General features: G+C 51.4%; 1 protein-coding gene across 2 annotated transcripts in view; it reads right to left on the minus strand.

Annotated features, from left to right (window-relative positions):
- The window catches only part of prkcba (protein kinase C, beta a), a 405,247-nt gene that overhangs the window by 89,191 nt on the left and 299,342 nt on the right, over positions 1-16,714 (minus strand). For both annotated transcript variants that reach the window (XM_038821091.1, XM_038821090.1), the window contains exons 6-7: positions 6,649-6,805; positions 4,503-4,637 (exon numbers count right to left, since the gene is read on the minus strand). In XM_038821091.1, the coding sequence (XP_038677019.1) occupies positions 4,503-4,637; positions 6,649-6,805 (292 nt within the window). The remainder of the gene's footprint in view (positions 1-4,502; positions 4,638-6,648; positions 6,806-16,714) is intronic.

The following is a 16,714-nucleotide window of genomic DNA, read 5'->3' on the forward strand; positions in this document are numbered from 1 at the left end:
ATCCCTACTCCTATACTCAAATCCTCTCGCTATGAAGGCCAGCAGGCCATTAGCTTCCCTCACCGCCTGCTATACCTGCATGCCAACCTTCAGCGACTGTTCCACCATGTCACCCAGGTCTTGTTGCATTTCCCCTTTTCTTGAACTGCCATCATTCCGATAATAATCTGTGTTCCTTTTTTTGCCACCAAAGTGGATAACCTCACACTTTCCCACATTATATTGCATTTGCCAAGTATTTGCCCACTCAGCCAGCCTGCCCAAGTCACCCTGCAGCCTCTCTGCACCCTCCTCAAAGCACGCACTGCCACCCAGCTTAGTGTCGCCTGCAAATTTGGAGATATTGCGTGCAATTCCATTGTCCAATTCATTAATGTATATTGTGAACAGCTGGGGTCCCAGCACTGAACCCTGTGGTACCCTATGAGTCACTGCCTGCCACTCTGAGAAGGACCTGTTTATTCCCACTCTCTGCTTCCTGTCTGCCAATCAGTTCTCTGTCCACGCCAATACATTACCCAATTTCATGAGCTTTACTTTTGCTCAATAATCTCTTGTGTGGGACCTTGTCAAAAGCCTTTTGAAAGTCTAGATACACAACATCCGCTGGTTCACCCTTGTCCACTCTACGGGTCACATCCTCAAACAATTCCAGAAGATTTGTTAAGGATGATTTTCCTTTAGTGAATCCATGCTGACTTGGACCAATCCTATCACCGCTTTCCAAATGCTCAGTTATTCCATCCTTAATAATTGACTCCAGCATTTTCCCCACTACCGATGTCAGGCTAACCGGTCTATAGAACATAGAACAGTACAGCACAGAACAGGCCCTTCGGCCCTCGATGTTGTGCCGAGCAATGATCACCCTACTCAAACCCACGTATCCACCCTATACCCGTAACCCAACAACCCCTCCCCCTTTAACCTTACTTTTTTTTAGGACACTACGGGCAATTTAGCATGGCCAATCCATAGTTCCCCATTTTCTCTCTCCCTCCTTTTTTAAAAAGTGGGATTAAATTATCTACCTTGCAATCCATTGGAACTCTTCCAGAGTATATAGAATGCTGGAAAATGATCACCAATGTGCCCATTATTTCCAGGACCACTTAAGTACTTTGGGATGCAGAGCATCAGGCCCTGGCGACTTATCGGGTTTTAATTCCATCAATTTCTCCAATGTAATTCCTGACTAATAAGGATTTCCTTCAGTTCCTCCTTCATGCTAGACCCTCTGTCCCCTAGTATTTCCAGAAGGTTATTTGTGTCCTCCTTAGTGAAGACCGATCCAAAGGTGCAGGTCATCTGCATAGAGCGAGATTCTATGGTCTCAGTCCCCACTCTGGATCCCCTTCCAATTCTTTGACGGCCTGAGCGCAATCACAAGTGGTTTGATCGCTAGGGAGAACAGCAGCGGGGACAATGGGCATCTCTGCTTTGTTGTTCTGTGCAGCTGGAAGTATTTAGAGCTGGTGGTATTTGTCCATACTCTCGCTATGGGAGCACTATAAAGGAGTTTCACCAGGCGGTGAACCCTGCTCCAAGCCCGATCCACCCCTGTACCTCTGAGGGGCTGCCATTCAACTCTGTCGAAGGCATTTTCTGCATCCAGGGAGATGATTACCTCTGGTGTTCTCTCCCCGATGGAGTCATTATCAAATTCAGCTGGCGCCTGATGTTTGAGGTTAGCTGTCTACCCTTGACAAAGCCCATTTTTTCATCTGCTACCACCTCTGGTATGCAGTCCTCCAATTGTCTGGCTAGGATCTTGGCCAGTATTTTCAGGTCTACGTTTATCACCACATTGGATCTGTAGGACTCACATTCTGTTGGGTCTTTGCCTTTCTTGGGTATCAGTAAGATTGAGGCTTGTGCTAGCATAGGTGGCAGGGTGTCCCTCGCCTGTGAGTCCGTGAACATCTCCCACAAGTGCGGGGCGAGTAACGTAGAAAATATTTTTGTAGAGGTCCACCGGGAATCCATCTGGGCTCGACACCTTCCCCACCTGCATGGAGTTAATACTCTCCATGACTTCTCCCTGTTCTAGTGGTGCTTCCCATGCCTGTTTTCTGTCTTCCCCCACAACTGGCATGTGTAGTCCATCAAGGAACTGTCTCATCGCCAAGTCCCCTGCAGGGGTCTCGGAGGTGTACTGCCCCAGGTAGAATGTCTTCAATGCTTCGTTGACCTTTTCCGGCTCCGCTACTAGTTTACTTTTGTTATTTCTAATCTGAACCATTTTCCTCATGGCTGCCTGCTTTCTCAGCTAGTGAGCCAGCAGCCGGCAAGCTTTGCCTCCGTGCTAGTACAGCTTACCCCTTGCGGAGTTGGTGCACTGCATCCTTGTGGAGAGCAGATTAAAGTCCATTTGTAGATTTCTCCTCTCTGTCAGGAGCTCTACGGTCCGGGCCTTGGGGTATCGCCAGTCTACCTCCAGTATGGAGTCGACTAGTTGTTGCCTAGCCACCCTCTCTTCCCTGTCTCTACATGCCTTGTAAACAATGTTCCTTCCCCTCATTGTTCCCGTTGCTGGTGTGTACCCCCCCCCCCCCCCCCCCCCCCCCCTTGCCGGGCGCCCTTTGCCTTGTGGGAGATGCGCTGCGGCCCCTCTCTCGCTCATACTCCCTGGTGCTAGCTTTCCTGCTAGTGTGGTGGCTCCCCTCCCGGGATCACCCGCTGTCTATTCTCCCTAACTGCTGTTCTCCTCACCCTTTCCTGCATTCTGCTGCCCTCGCTCTTTCTTTCCTCCGTTGCAATTTCCTATCCCCAGAATGAGGCAGTCCCACGCAAAGTGTCCTTAGAGAAAGTTAATAAATTATTAAATAAATAAAGTCTCTTTGGGTGTTCTTTTCATCGCTGCATCCCTGCTGCCATTTCTCCAGCCTGTTCTCCAGGACAAATTTGTCCATGTCCACAGGGGCTGTGAAGAAGTGCCCCCTACATTGGAATGTGACCCAGAGTTTGGCCGGGTACAGCATCCCAAATTTTATGCCACTCTTGTACAGGGCTGCTTTTGCCCTGTTGAATTCAGCCCGGCGCTTGGCCAGGTCAGCCCCAATGTCCTGGTAGATCCTGATCCAGTGGCCTTCCCACTTACATGTTTTTCATCTGTCTTGCCCAGCACAGGATTCTTGTCCGGAATCGACACCAGTGCATTTTAGCGATTATCGCCCTCGGTTGTTCTCTAGCCTTGGATTTCGGACAGAACGACTGGTGGGCTCTGTCTATTCATGGTGGGTTGGGGAAGCAATCCATTCCCACCAGATTGACCAGCCCTTGGGCCACATAGTCCATGGGATCCCTGCCTTTGATCCCCTCCGGCAGGCCGACTATCCCCAGGTTTTGGCGCCTTGATCGGTTTTCCCGATCCTCTATCTTTCCCCTCAGACGCCCCTGCGTCGCAACCAAGCTTGTTATCTCTTTCTCCAGGACGGTGATCCAGTCGCTCTGATCTGTTGCGGCCTTTTCTGGCTCTTTTATGGTGCTCTCCTGGGCTTCCAGCCGCCTCTCCACCTTGTCCAGGGCTACCTGGGGTGGCGTGGTAGGGGCGGCACGGTAGCACAATGGTTAGCACAGTTGCTCCACAGCTCCAGGTTCGATTCCCGGCTTGGGTCACTGTCTGTGCGGAGTCTGCAGGTTCCCTCCCCATGTCTGCGGGGTTTCCTCCGGGTGCTCCGGTTTCCTCCCACAGTCCAAAGATGTGCAGGTTAGGTGGATTGGTCATGCTAAATTGCCCCTTAGTGCCCAAAAAAGGTTGGGTGGGCTTACTGGTATAGGGTGGAGGTGTGGGCTTAGGTAGGGTGCTCTTTCCAAGGGCCGGTACAGACCCGATGGGTCGAATGGCCTGCTTCTGCACTGTAAATTCTATGATTCTATACCTGCGTGGTCACCAGAGCTCCGCCGGCCCCCACTCTGACTGCAGCCTGAATATCGTTTTTTGTCTCCTCTTTATGTTCCCTCAGCTCCCTCGAGAGAAAAGCCCTCCATTCACCCTCTGGCTCCTTGTGCGGAGGGTCTCCTTGCATGAGGGCTTCCTGCCAGTCGGAAGGTATATTGTAACCCGCCTCTCCATCACGGCATTCAACAAACAACTGAGGACCCCCTCCATAAATCTAGGCGCTGGTTTCCTCACAACCATTGGTTTGAATGCGAGAATGTGCCATGGACCCGTTTAAATGCACTTTTGTCATTTTTCAAAAGAAAATTCCACCTTATGTTTTGCAAAAATGGGTGGGTATGGTCGGTTCTTTCCCTGTTGCAAGCAACCAAAGAGATGTGCTGCTCGACATGACCAACCAGTCATTGAGACTTACAGCCAACATTCCTGGCGTCATACCACATTACTCATTTCTGTGGTAGGCGCAACATCTTTTTGACGTGTTGGCAGCATTTCTCTTTTTTCAGCAATACATTAAACAGAGTTTCTTAGTTACCATCACCTTCCGTCAGAGAGAAAGGGTTAATATCGCAACGTATTAAAGGAACACTCTTCTACCTACCAGCCATTGGCCCCGATTTTCTGCAGCTCTGAGATTCCAAAAGACAGGGATCCCATGAAATCATTCCTGGTGGTTAGATCCCAGTCCCATATCCCAATAGAAAGCCTCCGATCCTTATCAGAATCCTTTAGATTGCTGTTGGCAGCAAACAGAAGTGAAGATTAAGTTAGAGGGAAAGGAAGTTATTGGAGGAACTGCAGAGAGAATAACTAGAGTACTAAATTTGGACCATGAATATAGAAGTAGAGCAACTCAGTCTGCAGTGAATAAACCTTCCACAAGAGCACGCCCATCAATTGTGGATGTAAAACTAATTCACACTTGGAAAGCAGCTGAGGTCAGGTTTAAAAAATAACTCAGACTGGTTGCCCGGCGATGAATTCTGTTGGCATGGAGGGACTCAAAGCCCCCGAAATCGGAGGCCTGGCTATCGGATATGGTGAGCATTGTCGGTCTGGAGAAAATTAAGTTCGCTTTGAGAGGGTCACTGTCAGGGTTTGCCCGGAGGTGGCAACCATTTATCGACTTCTCCGCCGAAAATTAATCGTCAGCAGGGCGGGGTGGGGTTAGGGTAACGTAGATTAGGGGGGGTAGTTAGGCTGGTCCTTGTAGGAGGGGAGCTGGTTTTCTTGCACTATGTTGGTAGTTCTTTGCACACTGTTTTATATTGTGTTGTTTACTATGCCAAAATGTCTTAATAAAATTGTTTATCAAAAAATAAATAAATAAATAACTCAGACATAGGTATAGTTGGAAATTCTGGCATTTATTGCCGATTGCTAGATTCCCCACGGGAAGGTGATGGTGAGCTTTTGCCTGAAACCGCTGTGGCTCATGTGGTGAAGATGCTCCCATAGTGCTGTCAGGTAGGTGACTTCAAGCTTTTGACAAGCCATGATCAAGGAACTGCCGAAATGCCTCCAAGTCAGGATGGTGCAACTCCTTCTAGGCAGTAAAGGTCACAATTATCAAAGAAGCCTTGGTGAATTGCTCCATCACATCCAGTCGATGGGGTACCCTGCAGTCATGGTGTGCAGCTTTGGAAGGAGTGAATGTTTAGATGGCTGCCAATCAAATGGACTGACTTAGACCTTGATGGATAATTTGATCAAAGAAAAGGGAGCCGGATAAATATTGAGTTAAGATTTGGACTACGGTTTATAAATGAAGTGACGACACCAACACAGTCAGGCTCAGAGCTCAGGTGTTTTGGTGCAATTCAGACCGGTATTCACCCACACTTAACATTTTTGGGAGCTTGGGGAATTTCTCCACGGTAAAATCCACAATTTTTTTTCTGCAGTGGGGAACTAAAGACACCAGCTCCTCAGAGATCGGAGATCCATTGTTAAAGGATGGTCAGATCTCAAAGTGAGGTTAAGGGTCACCCCCCACCCGTCAGACATAGGCAACACCGTCAACCCTTGACGCCAAGGGACAACTTCCTCCCCCACCATCACCCAGTCCATGTGGACCCCCCCCCCCCGCAGCATGAGGGTGACCCGGCCCCACAACCATCCATCCTCATGGGCATGGGGGCATGCCCCCCCCCCCCCCCAAGTGATCAAACCTGCTATGTGGTCACTGAGGGCCCCCCAACTTTAGAGCCTCACATTCACCCACCCCACCCTTCATAACCACCCTTCACCCCTTTCATGGGCATGGCCACTCGGGCACTGCCGACATGGCACCCCTGCATGTGTCACCAGGCACCCCTGCAGTGCCAGGGTGGCAGTGCCTGGGTGGATACGTACTGGTCTCCACAAAATGAGGCCAGGCATGATGGCCATGACGGGAGCTCGGTGGCCATTGGAGTTCGCCGGTTGGTATCCGTGCTTAAGTGAGGCCTCACCGACGCAGCTGGTTACTACTTGGAGCATGTGGCCTCAAACGGGCTGCGCACATTTAAATGAGCCTAATGGTTCATTTGAATATGACTATCTGGATTATGTCCAGTGAGGGCATGATCCAGATCACACCGGGTATAGCGAGTTGGCGCCTGGCACAAAACCAGTTTTGGGCTTCTCCAGCTATGCACCCGGCACAGCGGGATCAACGCTGGGCCCAACGGGGAGGGAAAGTCGTGCCCAATTAACTCTCTTTATTTCTCAAACTTTGTGTATAGTTTGGATAGTTGTGTCCTTACAATGTGAAAGTCTCATTCCAGGCTGGGTTCAGGGAGCATTTGATGGTCTTGGTTTTCTGTTTGCTCTCACTCTTAGGATCAGGGATGAGTTTCAGCTTCACATATGGATCGGAGAGACCATTGGGGTCCATTGGAACCAAGTTCTTAGCTTCCTTCACTGTTAAAAATATAATTCAAAGAGGAAGCAAAAGATTTAATGTAAGATATAATTTGTCTTAGTATTGTAGATGTTGTTTTATTTCAATAAATATTAACCTTAGACATCAGTTTGAATGTTCGGAAATATTTCCTCCACCAAACACCCAATGACAACAATCATAGAACTAATAGCACAGAAAGTCACTATTCAGCCCATCATGCAAGTGCTGAATCAATTAGTTTAGAGACTGGGTTCCTAGCTTTCATTTATTCTAATCATTATGTCATATTATTTGAGATGTCAGCAGGACACTGTAGAGAGTGTTTAACTCTATCTAGCCCATTCAGTTCCTGTGCCGAGAAGGTTTGATTTGTAGTATAAGGAGGAGTTTATCTCTGTACCTACCCTAGGAATGTTTGATGGGATAGTACAAGAGGGAGTTCAACTCCGCATCTAACCCAGTGGTGGGAAACCTGTAGCCAGGGGGTCACACGTGGTCCATCTGGATTCTGAGTGTGGCCCACAAAACATTTTGTTGACCGTTGTCCATGCACAGAGTTGCCACATTCCACTGGTTTCTATCCGGTATAAAGTGGAGTGATACAGCACATAAAGCAGGGGCGTCATGGTAGCACAGTGGTTAGCACTGTTGCTTCACAGCTCCAGGGTACCAGGTTCGATTCCCGGCTTGTGTCACTGTCTGTGTGGAGTCTGCACGTTCTCCCCGTGTCTGCGTGGGTTTCCTCCGGTTTTCTCCCACAGTCCAAAGATGTGTAGGTTAGGTGGATTCGCCATGATAAATTGCCCTTAGTGTCCAAAAAGGTTAGGTGGGGTTACTGGGATAGGCTGGATGTGTGGTAGGGTGCTCTTTCCAAGGGCCGGTGCAGACTCGATGGGCCGAATGGTCTCCTTCTGCACTGTAAATTCTATGAAAAGTCAAGTGAGGTACATGCTGATGCGCAACATTGACAAAGAGCCATGCGCTCCCTCTGCATCCAAAGTGTAAATATTTATTTTGTTTTCACCATTTGAAATTGATGACAGTTGCATTAATATATGCATGATTAAGCATTTTCTATAACTCATTATGAAATATTCGGTATGTATTAAATGTATTTATTTATGGGGTCATGTTTAATGAATATGGCGATTTCAATCTTGTGGCCCAGTGAGATGAAGAAGGGCCATTCATATGGCTCACCCACTAGCATAGGTTGTCCGTTTGTCTAACCCATGCAGTACCTAAACTAGGAATGTTGGATGAATGAAAAAAAAAATCAAAATTGCTTATTGTCACGAGTAGGCTTCAAATGAAGTTACTGTGAAAAGCCCCTAGTCGCCACATTCCGGCACCTGTTCGGGGAGGCTGGTACGGGAAGTGGGGCAGTGTTGGGAAACCTGCAGCCTCTGGAACGTATGCAGCCCATCAGATATTTTGTTGACCATTGCCCATGCGCAATGTTGACAGATTCCACTGGTTTCTGATGGTGTGGCCTTTTTCCTATTGGTATTACCAAAGTGATGTCTACTGAAATGAGGTGCATGCTGCTTGCATACAACATTGACTGAATGCCATGAGCTCTGTTTGTGTCCAATCAAATTGCACGGTGCAAGTAAACATAAACTTTTCCTTTTAGAATCATATAATCATAGAATTCCTACAGTGCAGAAAGAGGCTATGCGGCCCATCAGGTCCGCACTGATCCTCAGAAAGAGGACCCTACCTAGGCACTATCCCCAGCCCGATCCCCCTAACTCCGTAACCCCACCTAACTTGTACATCTCTGGGCTGTGGGAGGAAACCTGAGCACTCGGAGGAAAACCACGCAGACACGGGAAGAACATGGAAACTCCACACAGGCAGCCAAGGTGGGAATTGAACTTGGTTCCCTGGCACTGTGAGACAGCAATATTAACATTTGTGCCACTCTGCCGCCAATTGAAGTTGAAGGTTTTTACTATTTAAAGTTGAAGACAGTTTGATTAATATATGAATGAGTAAGCATTTTCTAAAACTCATAATGAAATATTCGAACGTATTAAATGTATTTAATCCTATTCACGGGGGTCATAGTTATTGCTCATGCCCAATTTAAATCTTGCAGCCCACTGAGATGCAGGAGGTCCACTTCTGTGGCCCACTCACCAGCCTAGGTTACTTAATATTGGTGTAGAGGGAAATTGTATCTAACCTATATTGTACCTGCTGGGAGTAAAAAATAGATAAACTTAGCAGGTCTGACAGCATCTGTGGAGCAAAACAGTTAACGTTTCGTATCTAAATGACCCTTCTACAGCAGTGTTCTTCAAAGTCAGGGGCCGACCCGCGGGTGGGTCGCGGGCGGGTGTCGGGAGGGTCGTGGAGCCGTTGTCCGCGGCGCTCCCGATGCCGCTAATCCCAGCGCAGCAGCCAGCTTTTCACAACGCCGGCTGCAAAGGGCCGCGAAAATGTTAAAATTTTTTGGCCGCATTGCGCATGCGCGCACGATGATCAGTGCGCATGCGCATTACGCAGACATGTTTTTAAAAAACGGACGCATTGCGCATGCGCACCGATAATTGGGCACACATGCGCAGCGCGGCCGCTATTTTTTTAAACGGTTGCAGCTTTTTGTTTTACAAGTTCTGTAGTGGTTTTTATTCATTTATTTTTAATTTTTTTCATTTATTTTATTCATTTTATTTTTTTTACAAGTTCGGGGGGGGGGGGGTTTATTTGATAAAATTTTACAGGAAAAAAATTCAGAACTTTGGACAGATGGAGACCTCATACTTTCCGTCACTGGAAGGCTTCACCTTCATTCAACAGGTACCATTGGAGGAGCGTGTACGAGGGCGAAAGGGACTCAAAACCATTTCCTCCATTTTTGTCAGCAGCAAACAAGTTAAGAGAAAATGATGGGTCGCGAAGGTCAGCCGGCGTGGGTCGCGAAGGTCGGCCGGCACGGGTCGCGAAGGTCTGCCGGCGTGGGTCGCGAAGGTCGGCCGGCGTGGGTCGCGAAGGTCGGCCGGCGTGGGTCGCGAAGGTCGGCCGGCGTGGGTCGCGAAGGTCGGCCGGCGTGGGTCGCGAAGGTCGGCCGGCGTGGGTCGCGAAGGTCGGCCGGCTGGTAAAAATGGGTACCCTGATAAAATGTTTGAAGAACACTGTTCTATAGAACCTTGCCTGGGAGTGTTTGATGATTATGATGCTCTGATTTTAAAATTATTGTTCTACTGCTAATATAAAAACACCATCAGTTAGACGGCCTCAGGAAGCTGAAATGGAAAGTGTCTGGTCCCAAGTAGCAACATTGTCCATTTTAAAATACACAACACAAATCTCAAACACGTATCACATTTTGCAGAATTTAAATAGTTAAATGATTATCTAGTTTGATAAAGAGCTGCTTGAAGAATCTGTCCCCATTTTGTTTCAAAACATATTTCGAGGTTAAAGTTCAAAAGCAGCTTAGGGAACGCATGTTGAAAAAGAGGCAAATGTGATACTGATGTCAGAGGCTCTTCATAAAAGACCAGCAAGCAAGCGGAATAGAATTATGAATAGGGAGATGGAGTTAAAACTCAGAAACACAGAGTGAAATCTTGTGACGGTCACACTCAAACACATCCCAGAGACTCTGCATGCAAGTTCTATGCTGTTTGAACCTCTGGTGGTGGTTTTGGGACACAAGATGGAAATCTTCAGCAAAAAACCCCGAAACATTAGGAAACAGCTCATCACATCTCTCAGAAACATTCAACATATCTCCGACACAACAGGAATGTAGTGAATGACCCATTAATCGGTTCTCTGGAGGTATTAGTTGAGAGGGGAAACCTGGATGAACTAACTCACTGTTGATTTTCAGTGCAGCAAATGGGATCTTTAACATTGACCTGAACTATCAGACACAACCTTGATTTCATTTCACAATCTGGTGTTGGAATTTTTTGCCACATCCAGATTCAGGAGCAGCTCAGCCCAACACCTATTCCAAAGTGAAGCATTGCCATCTGGTGGCTAGTTTTCAAATTACACCACAAGAAATACTTCCTTTAAATTACATCATAGAACATACAGTGCAGAAGGAGGCCATTCGGCCCATCGAGTCTGCACCGACCCACTTAAGCCCTCACTTCCACCCTATCCCCGTAACCCAATAACCCCTCCTAAACTTTTTGGTCACTGAGGGCAATTTATCATGGCCAATCCACGTCTTTGGACTGTGGGAGGAAACCGGAGCACCCGGAGGAAACCCACGCAGACAAGGGGAGAACATGCAGATTCCGCACAGACAGTGACCCGGCGGGGAATTGAACCTGGGATCCTGGCGCTGTGAAGCCACAGTGCTATTCACTTGTGCTCCCGTGCTGCCCATGTGCTACCGTGCTGCCCCATCTTTACAGCATAATGGGTGATCAAATCATGTACTTTTTAAAGTGTTTTGTAGTAGATGCCTCCTCTCACCCCAGGCCCATACAATTGTACACTGTTAATTAATCCCTTAATTTTGGACTTCCGGTTGCGGCTATGCGGAGCTAAGCCGCATGTTCGGCAACTCCCGCTTTAAGAGGACTTGTAGGCTCTTTTAAGGGCCCCAAATGGCGCTGATTCGACGATTCCCGGTGGATAAAGGGGTCTGGAGCGAAACCCCCAGGGATTTATGGTGCGGACTCGAAGTGGGGCGAGGAGAAAAACGGCAGCAGCTCCCCTGGAAAAGCGGGGGAAGGTGGACAAAATGGCGGCGGGTGGAGCCCCTGAGGAGTGGAGGCAGTGGGCTGAGGAGCAGCAGGCGGCCCTTCTGCGCTATTTCACGGAGCTGAAAGGGGAGTTGTTGGAATCCCCGAAGGTGACGACGAGTAAGCTGCTGGAGACCCAGACAACCCAGGGTGCAGCGATACTCGAGTTGCAGCAGCAGGCCTCTGAGCGCGAGGAGGAGGTTTCAGCCCTCGTGGGGAAGGTGGAGATACATGAGGCGCTTCATAAAAAGTGGCAAGATCGGTTTGAGGAGATGGAGCTTCGGTCACGGAGGAAGGACCTGCGGATCCTGGGCCTCGAGGAGGGGCTGGAGGGGTCGGACCTGCCGGCCTATGTGGCCGTGATGTTGAACTCGCTGGTAGGGGCAGGATCCTTCCATCTGCCCCTGGAGCTGGAGGGGGCCCACAGAGCACTGGCCAGGCGGCCTAAGGCGAATGAACCCCCGCGGGCGGTGCTGGTGCGGTTCCATCGGTTCAGTGACCGGGAGTGTGTTCTCCGATGGGCCAAGAAGGTGAGGAGTAGTAAGTGGGAGAATTCAGTAGCGCGTATCTACCAGGACTGGAGTGCGGAGGTGGCCAAGCGGAGAGCCGGGTTTAACTGGACGAAGGCAGTGCTCCATGGAAAGCAGGTGAAGTTCGGCATGTTGCCACCTGCGCGCCTGTGGGTCACCTACAAGGACCGGCATCACTACTTTGAGTCCCCGGAGAAAGCGTGGGCCTTTGTGCAGGCTGAAAAGCTGGACTTGAACTAGAGATTGGGGGCTGTGGGAGTTTTTCTATTTCTGTATCATTGTTTATGCTGTAGCGGGTTATTCTGTTTGTTTCTGTTTTTTCTCTCGCTTTCGGTCGGTTTTGTGTTCTAAGGGGGGTACTGGGGTTTGTGGTTGATCTGTGTCTTTGTTTGTACGGAGTTGGTGGTTGGGTTGGGTCTGCGGTTTGGGAGCTGCTTTGGTGGGGTGGGGCAGTGTGAAAGCGCGGGCTTTTCTCTGGTTTCCCGTGCTGCGGGACGAGGGGGTGGAGCTGGTGGCGAGGGGCGTGGTTATTAGACCGGGTTTCCCGCGCTGATGCAGGGGAGGAGGGGGACCTCATATCGGGAGGGGTCGGAGTTAGAGCGGGTGCTGCCAGGGTCAGCAGAAGTCAGCTGGCTCACGGGAGTACAGTGGAGGGAGAGTCGCGGCTAGGAGGGGTCCTAGCCTGGGGGGGGATACCGGGTTGCTGCTGGATTGGCCAGGGAGGAGTTGGTGCGGGTCGGGGGGGTTGGGGTGAGGTTCTATCGCCGTGGGAAACAGGCCGAATGGGTGCTGGCCAGGGGCGAGCAGTCGATGGGCTATGGCTAGTCGACGGGGGAGGGGGGCGGGGTGCCCCCTGATCCGGCTGATCACGTGGAACGTGAGGGGGTTGAATGGGCCGGTTAAGCGGGCCCGGGTGTTTTCGCATCTGAAGGCGGACGTGGCTATGCTCCAGGAGACCCACCTGAAGGGGCGGAACAGGTCCGTCTGAGGAAGGGGTGGGTGGGGCAGGCTTTTCACTCAGGGCTCGACTCGAAGAACCGGGGGGTGGCGATCCTGGTGGGGAAGAGGGTGGCGTTTGAGGCGTCTGAGGTGGTGGCTGATAGTGGCGGCAGATATGTGATGGTGAGCGGTAAGCTGCAGGGGGAGTTGGTGGTGTTGGTTAATGCCCCAAATTGGGATGATGCTGGTTTCATGAGGCGTATGTTGGGCTGCATTCCTGGCCTGGAGGTGGGGGGCTTGATCATGGGGGGTGACTTCAATACGGTGCTGGATCCCCTACTGGATCGTTCTAGTTCAAGGACAGGCAGGAGGCCGGCGACGGCCAAGGTGTTGAGGGGATTTATGGACCAGATGGGAGGAGTGGATCCCGGGAGGTTCGGGAGGCCGAGGGCTCGGGAGTACTCTTTTTTCTCCCATGTGCACAGGGTTTATTACCGCATTGATTTCTTCGTTTTGAGTAGGGGACTGGTCCCGAGGGTGGAGGAGGCCGAGTATTCGGCTATTGCTATTTTGGACCATGCTCCGCATTGGGTGGATCTGGAGATGGGGGAGGTGCGGGACCAGCGCCCGCTTTGGCGTCTGGACGTGGGGTTGTTGGCTGATGAGGTGTGTAGGAGGGTTCGGGGATGTATCGAGAGGTACCTCAAGGTCAATGATACTGGGGAGGTCCAGGTGGGGATGGTGAGGGAGGCTCTGAAGGCAGTGATTAGGGGGAGCTGATCTCCATCCGAGCCCATAGGGAGAGGGGGGAGAGGAGGGAGAGGGAGAGACTGGTGGAGGAGCTGTTGAGTGTGGATAGGAGGTACGCAGAGGCCCCGGAGGAGGGATTGCTGGGGGAGCGGCATAGCCTGCAGGCCAAGTTTGATTTATTGACCACCAGAAAGGCGGAGACACTGTGGAGGAAGGCGCAGGGAGCGGCCTATGAGTATGGAGAGAAGGCGAGCAGGATGCTGGTGCACCGGTCCCGTATCAGCCTCCCTGGACAGGCGCCGGAATGTGGCGACTAGGGGCTTTTCACAGTAACTTCATTGAAGCCTACTCGTGACAATAAGCGATTTTCATTTTCATTTTCAGCTTCGTAAGCGGGACGCGGCTAGAGAGATTGGTGGAGTGAAGGATAGAGATGGCAATGTGGTGCGGCAGGGGGCAGAGGTCAATGAGGTCTTTAGGGACGTCAATAGGGAACTGTACCGGTCGGAGCCGCCAGTGGTGGGAGGGGAAATGGAGAGTTTTTTGGACAGGCTCCGATTTCCAAGGGTGCAGGAGGAGCAGGTGGAGGGACTGGGGGCGCCGATCGAGTTGGAGGAGCCGGTCAGTGGGATTGGCCACATGCAGTCGGGGAAAGCGCCGGGACTGGATGGGTTCCCGGTTGAATTTTATAAGAAATATGCGGACCTGCTGGGCCCCCTGTTGGTTAGGACCTTCAACGAGGCATGGGAGGGGGGTGTTCTGCCCCCCGACGATGTCTCGGGCGCTAATCTCCCTGATCCTGAAGCATGATAAGGACCCCTTGCAGTGCGGATCATACAGGCCGATTTCACTGCTGAATGTAGACGCCAAGTTGCTGGCGAAGATCTTGGCCACTAGAATAGAGGACTGGGTGCCGGGGGTGGTACATGAAGATCAGACGGGTTTTGTGAAGGGGAGGCAGCTAAACACTAACGTGCGAAGGCTGCTAAATGTGATAATGATGCCGGCAGCAGAAGGAGAGGCGGAGATTGTGGTGGCATTGGATGCGGAGAAGGCCTTTGACAGAGTTGAGTGGGGGTACTTGTGGGAGGTGTTGGAGAGGTTTGGGTTTGGGGTGGGGTTTATTAAATGGGTGAGGTTGCTGTACGAGGCCCCAATGGCGAGTCTAGTGACAAATAGGAGGAGGTCCGAGTACTTCAGGCTCCACCGTGGGATGAGGCAGGGGTGCCCCCTGTCCCCCTTGCTTTTTGCGCTGGCAATTGAGCCTCTTGCCATGGCTCTTAGGGAGTCGAGGAGGTGTTTGGTGCGAGGTGGGGAGGAGCACCGAGTGTCACTGTATGCGGACGACTTGCTGTTGTATGTAGCAGAACCGGTGGGGGGAATGCCGGAGGTGATGGAGATTCTTGCTGAGTTCGGGAGTTTCTCGGGATATAAATTGAACCTGGGCAAGAGTGAGCTGTTTGTCATACACCCGGGAGATCAGGAGGAGGGGATTGGTAGGCTCCTGCTAAAGAGGGCAGTGAGGAGTTTTAGGTACCTGGGGGTTCAGGTGGCTAGGAGCTGGGGGACTCTGCACAAGCTCAATTTTACTAGGTTGGTGGAGCAGATGGAGGAGGAATTTAAAAGGTGGGACATGCTGCCGTTGTCGTTGGCGGGTAGAGTACAGTCCGTTAAAATGACGGTGCTCCAGAGGTTTTTGTTTTTGTTTCAGTGCCTCCCCATTTTTGTGCCGAGGGCCTTTTTTAGGAGGGTGAACAGCAGCATTCTGGGATTTGTTTGGGCGGGGCAGGGATAGAGGGGGGCTGGCGCTGCCCAACCTCTCTGGGTACTATTGGGCGGCTAACGTCTCGATGGTACGTAAGTGGGTAATGGATGGGGAGGGGGCAGCATGGAAACGGATGGAGGTGGCGTCCTGTGGAGGCACGAGCCTGAAGGCACTGGTAACGGCGCCGCTGCCGCTCCCTCCAACGAGGTACACTACGAGCCCGGTGGTGGCGGCTACCCTCAAAATTTGGAGGCAGTGGAGGCGACACAGGGGGGAAGTGGAGGGCCCGGTGGAGGCCCCGCTGCGGGGGAACCACCGGTTTGTCCCAGGGAACATGGATGGCGGGTTCCTGGGGTGGCATTAGGAAGTTGGGAGACCTGTTTATCGACGGGAGGTTCGCGAGCCTTGGTGAACTGGAGGAGAAGTTTGAGCTCCCCCCGGGGAATATGTTCAGGTACCTTCAGGTCAAGGCGTTTGCTAGGCGGCAGGTGGAGGGGTTCCCTTTACTGCCCCCGCGGGGGGGTAAGGGATAGGGTGCTTTCAGGGGTGTGGGTCGGGAATGGGAAGGTGTCTGACATCTACCAGGTAATGCAGGAGGTGGGGGAGGCGTCGGTAGAGGAGCTGAAGGCTAAGTGGGAGGTGGAGCTGGGGGAGCAGATTGAGGAGGGGACATGGGCGGATGCCCTGGAGAGGGTGAACTCCTCCTCTTGATGTGCGAGGCTTAGTCTCATCCAGTTCAAGGTGCTGCACCGGGTCCACATGTCCGGGTCTAGGATGAGTAGGTTCTTTGGGGGCGAAGACAGGTGCGTCATGTGTTCGGGGAGTCCAGCGAACCATGCCCATATGTTCTGGGCATGCCCGGCACTGGAGGAGTTCTGGAAGGGGGTGGCGAGGACGGTGTCGAGGGTGGTGGGATCCAGGGTCCAGCCAGGCTGGGGACTCGCGATATTTGGGGTTGGGGTGGAGCCGGGAGTGCAGGAGGCGAAAGAGGCCGATGTCTTGGCCTTTGCATCCCTAGTAGCCCGGCGGAGGATCTTGCTGCAGTGGAAAGATGCGAGACCTCCGAGCGTGGAAACCTGGATTAATGACATGGCGGGATTCATTCAGCTGGAGAGGGTCAAATTCGCCCTGAGGGGGTCGGTACAAGGGTTCTTTAGGAGGTGGCAGCCTTTCCTCGACTTTCTGGCTCAACGATAAGGTACTAGGTCAGCAGCAGCAGCAATC

Source organism: Scyliorhinus canicula, chromosome 15 (genome assembly GCF_902713615.1).
Source record: "Scyliorhinus canicula chromosome 15, sScyCan1.1, whole genome shotgun sequence".
NCBI lineage: Eukaryota > Metazoa > Chordata > Chondrichthyes > Carcharhiniformes > Scyliorhinidae > Scyliorhinus > Scyliorhinus canicula.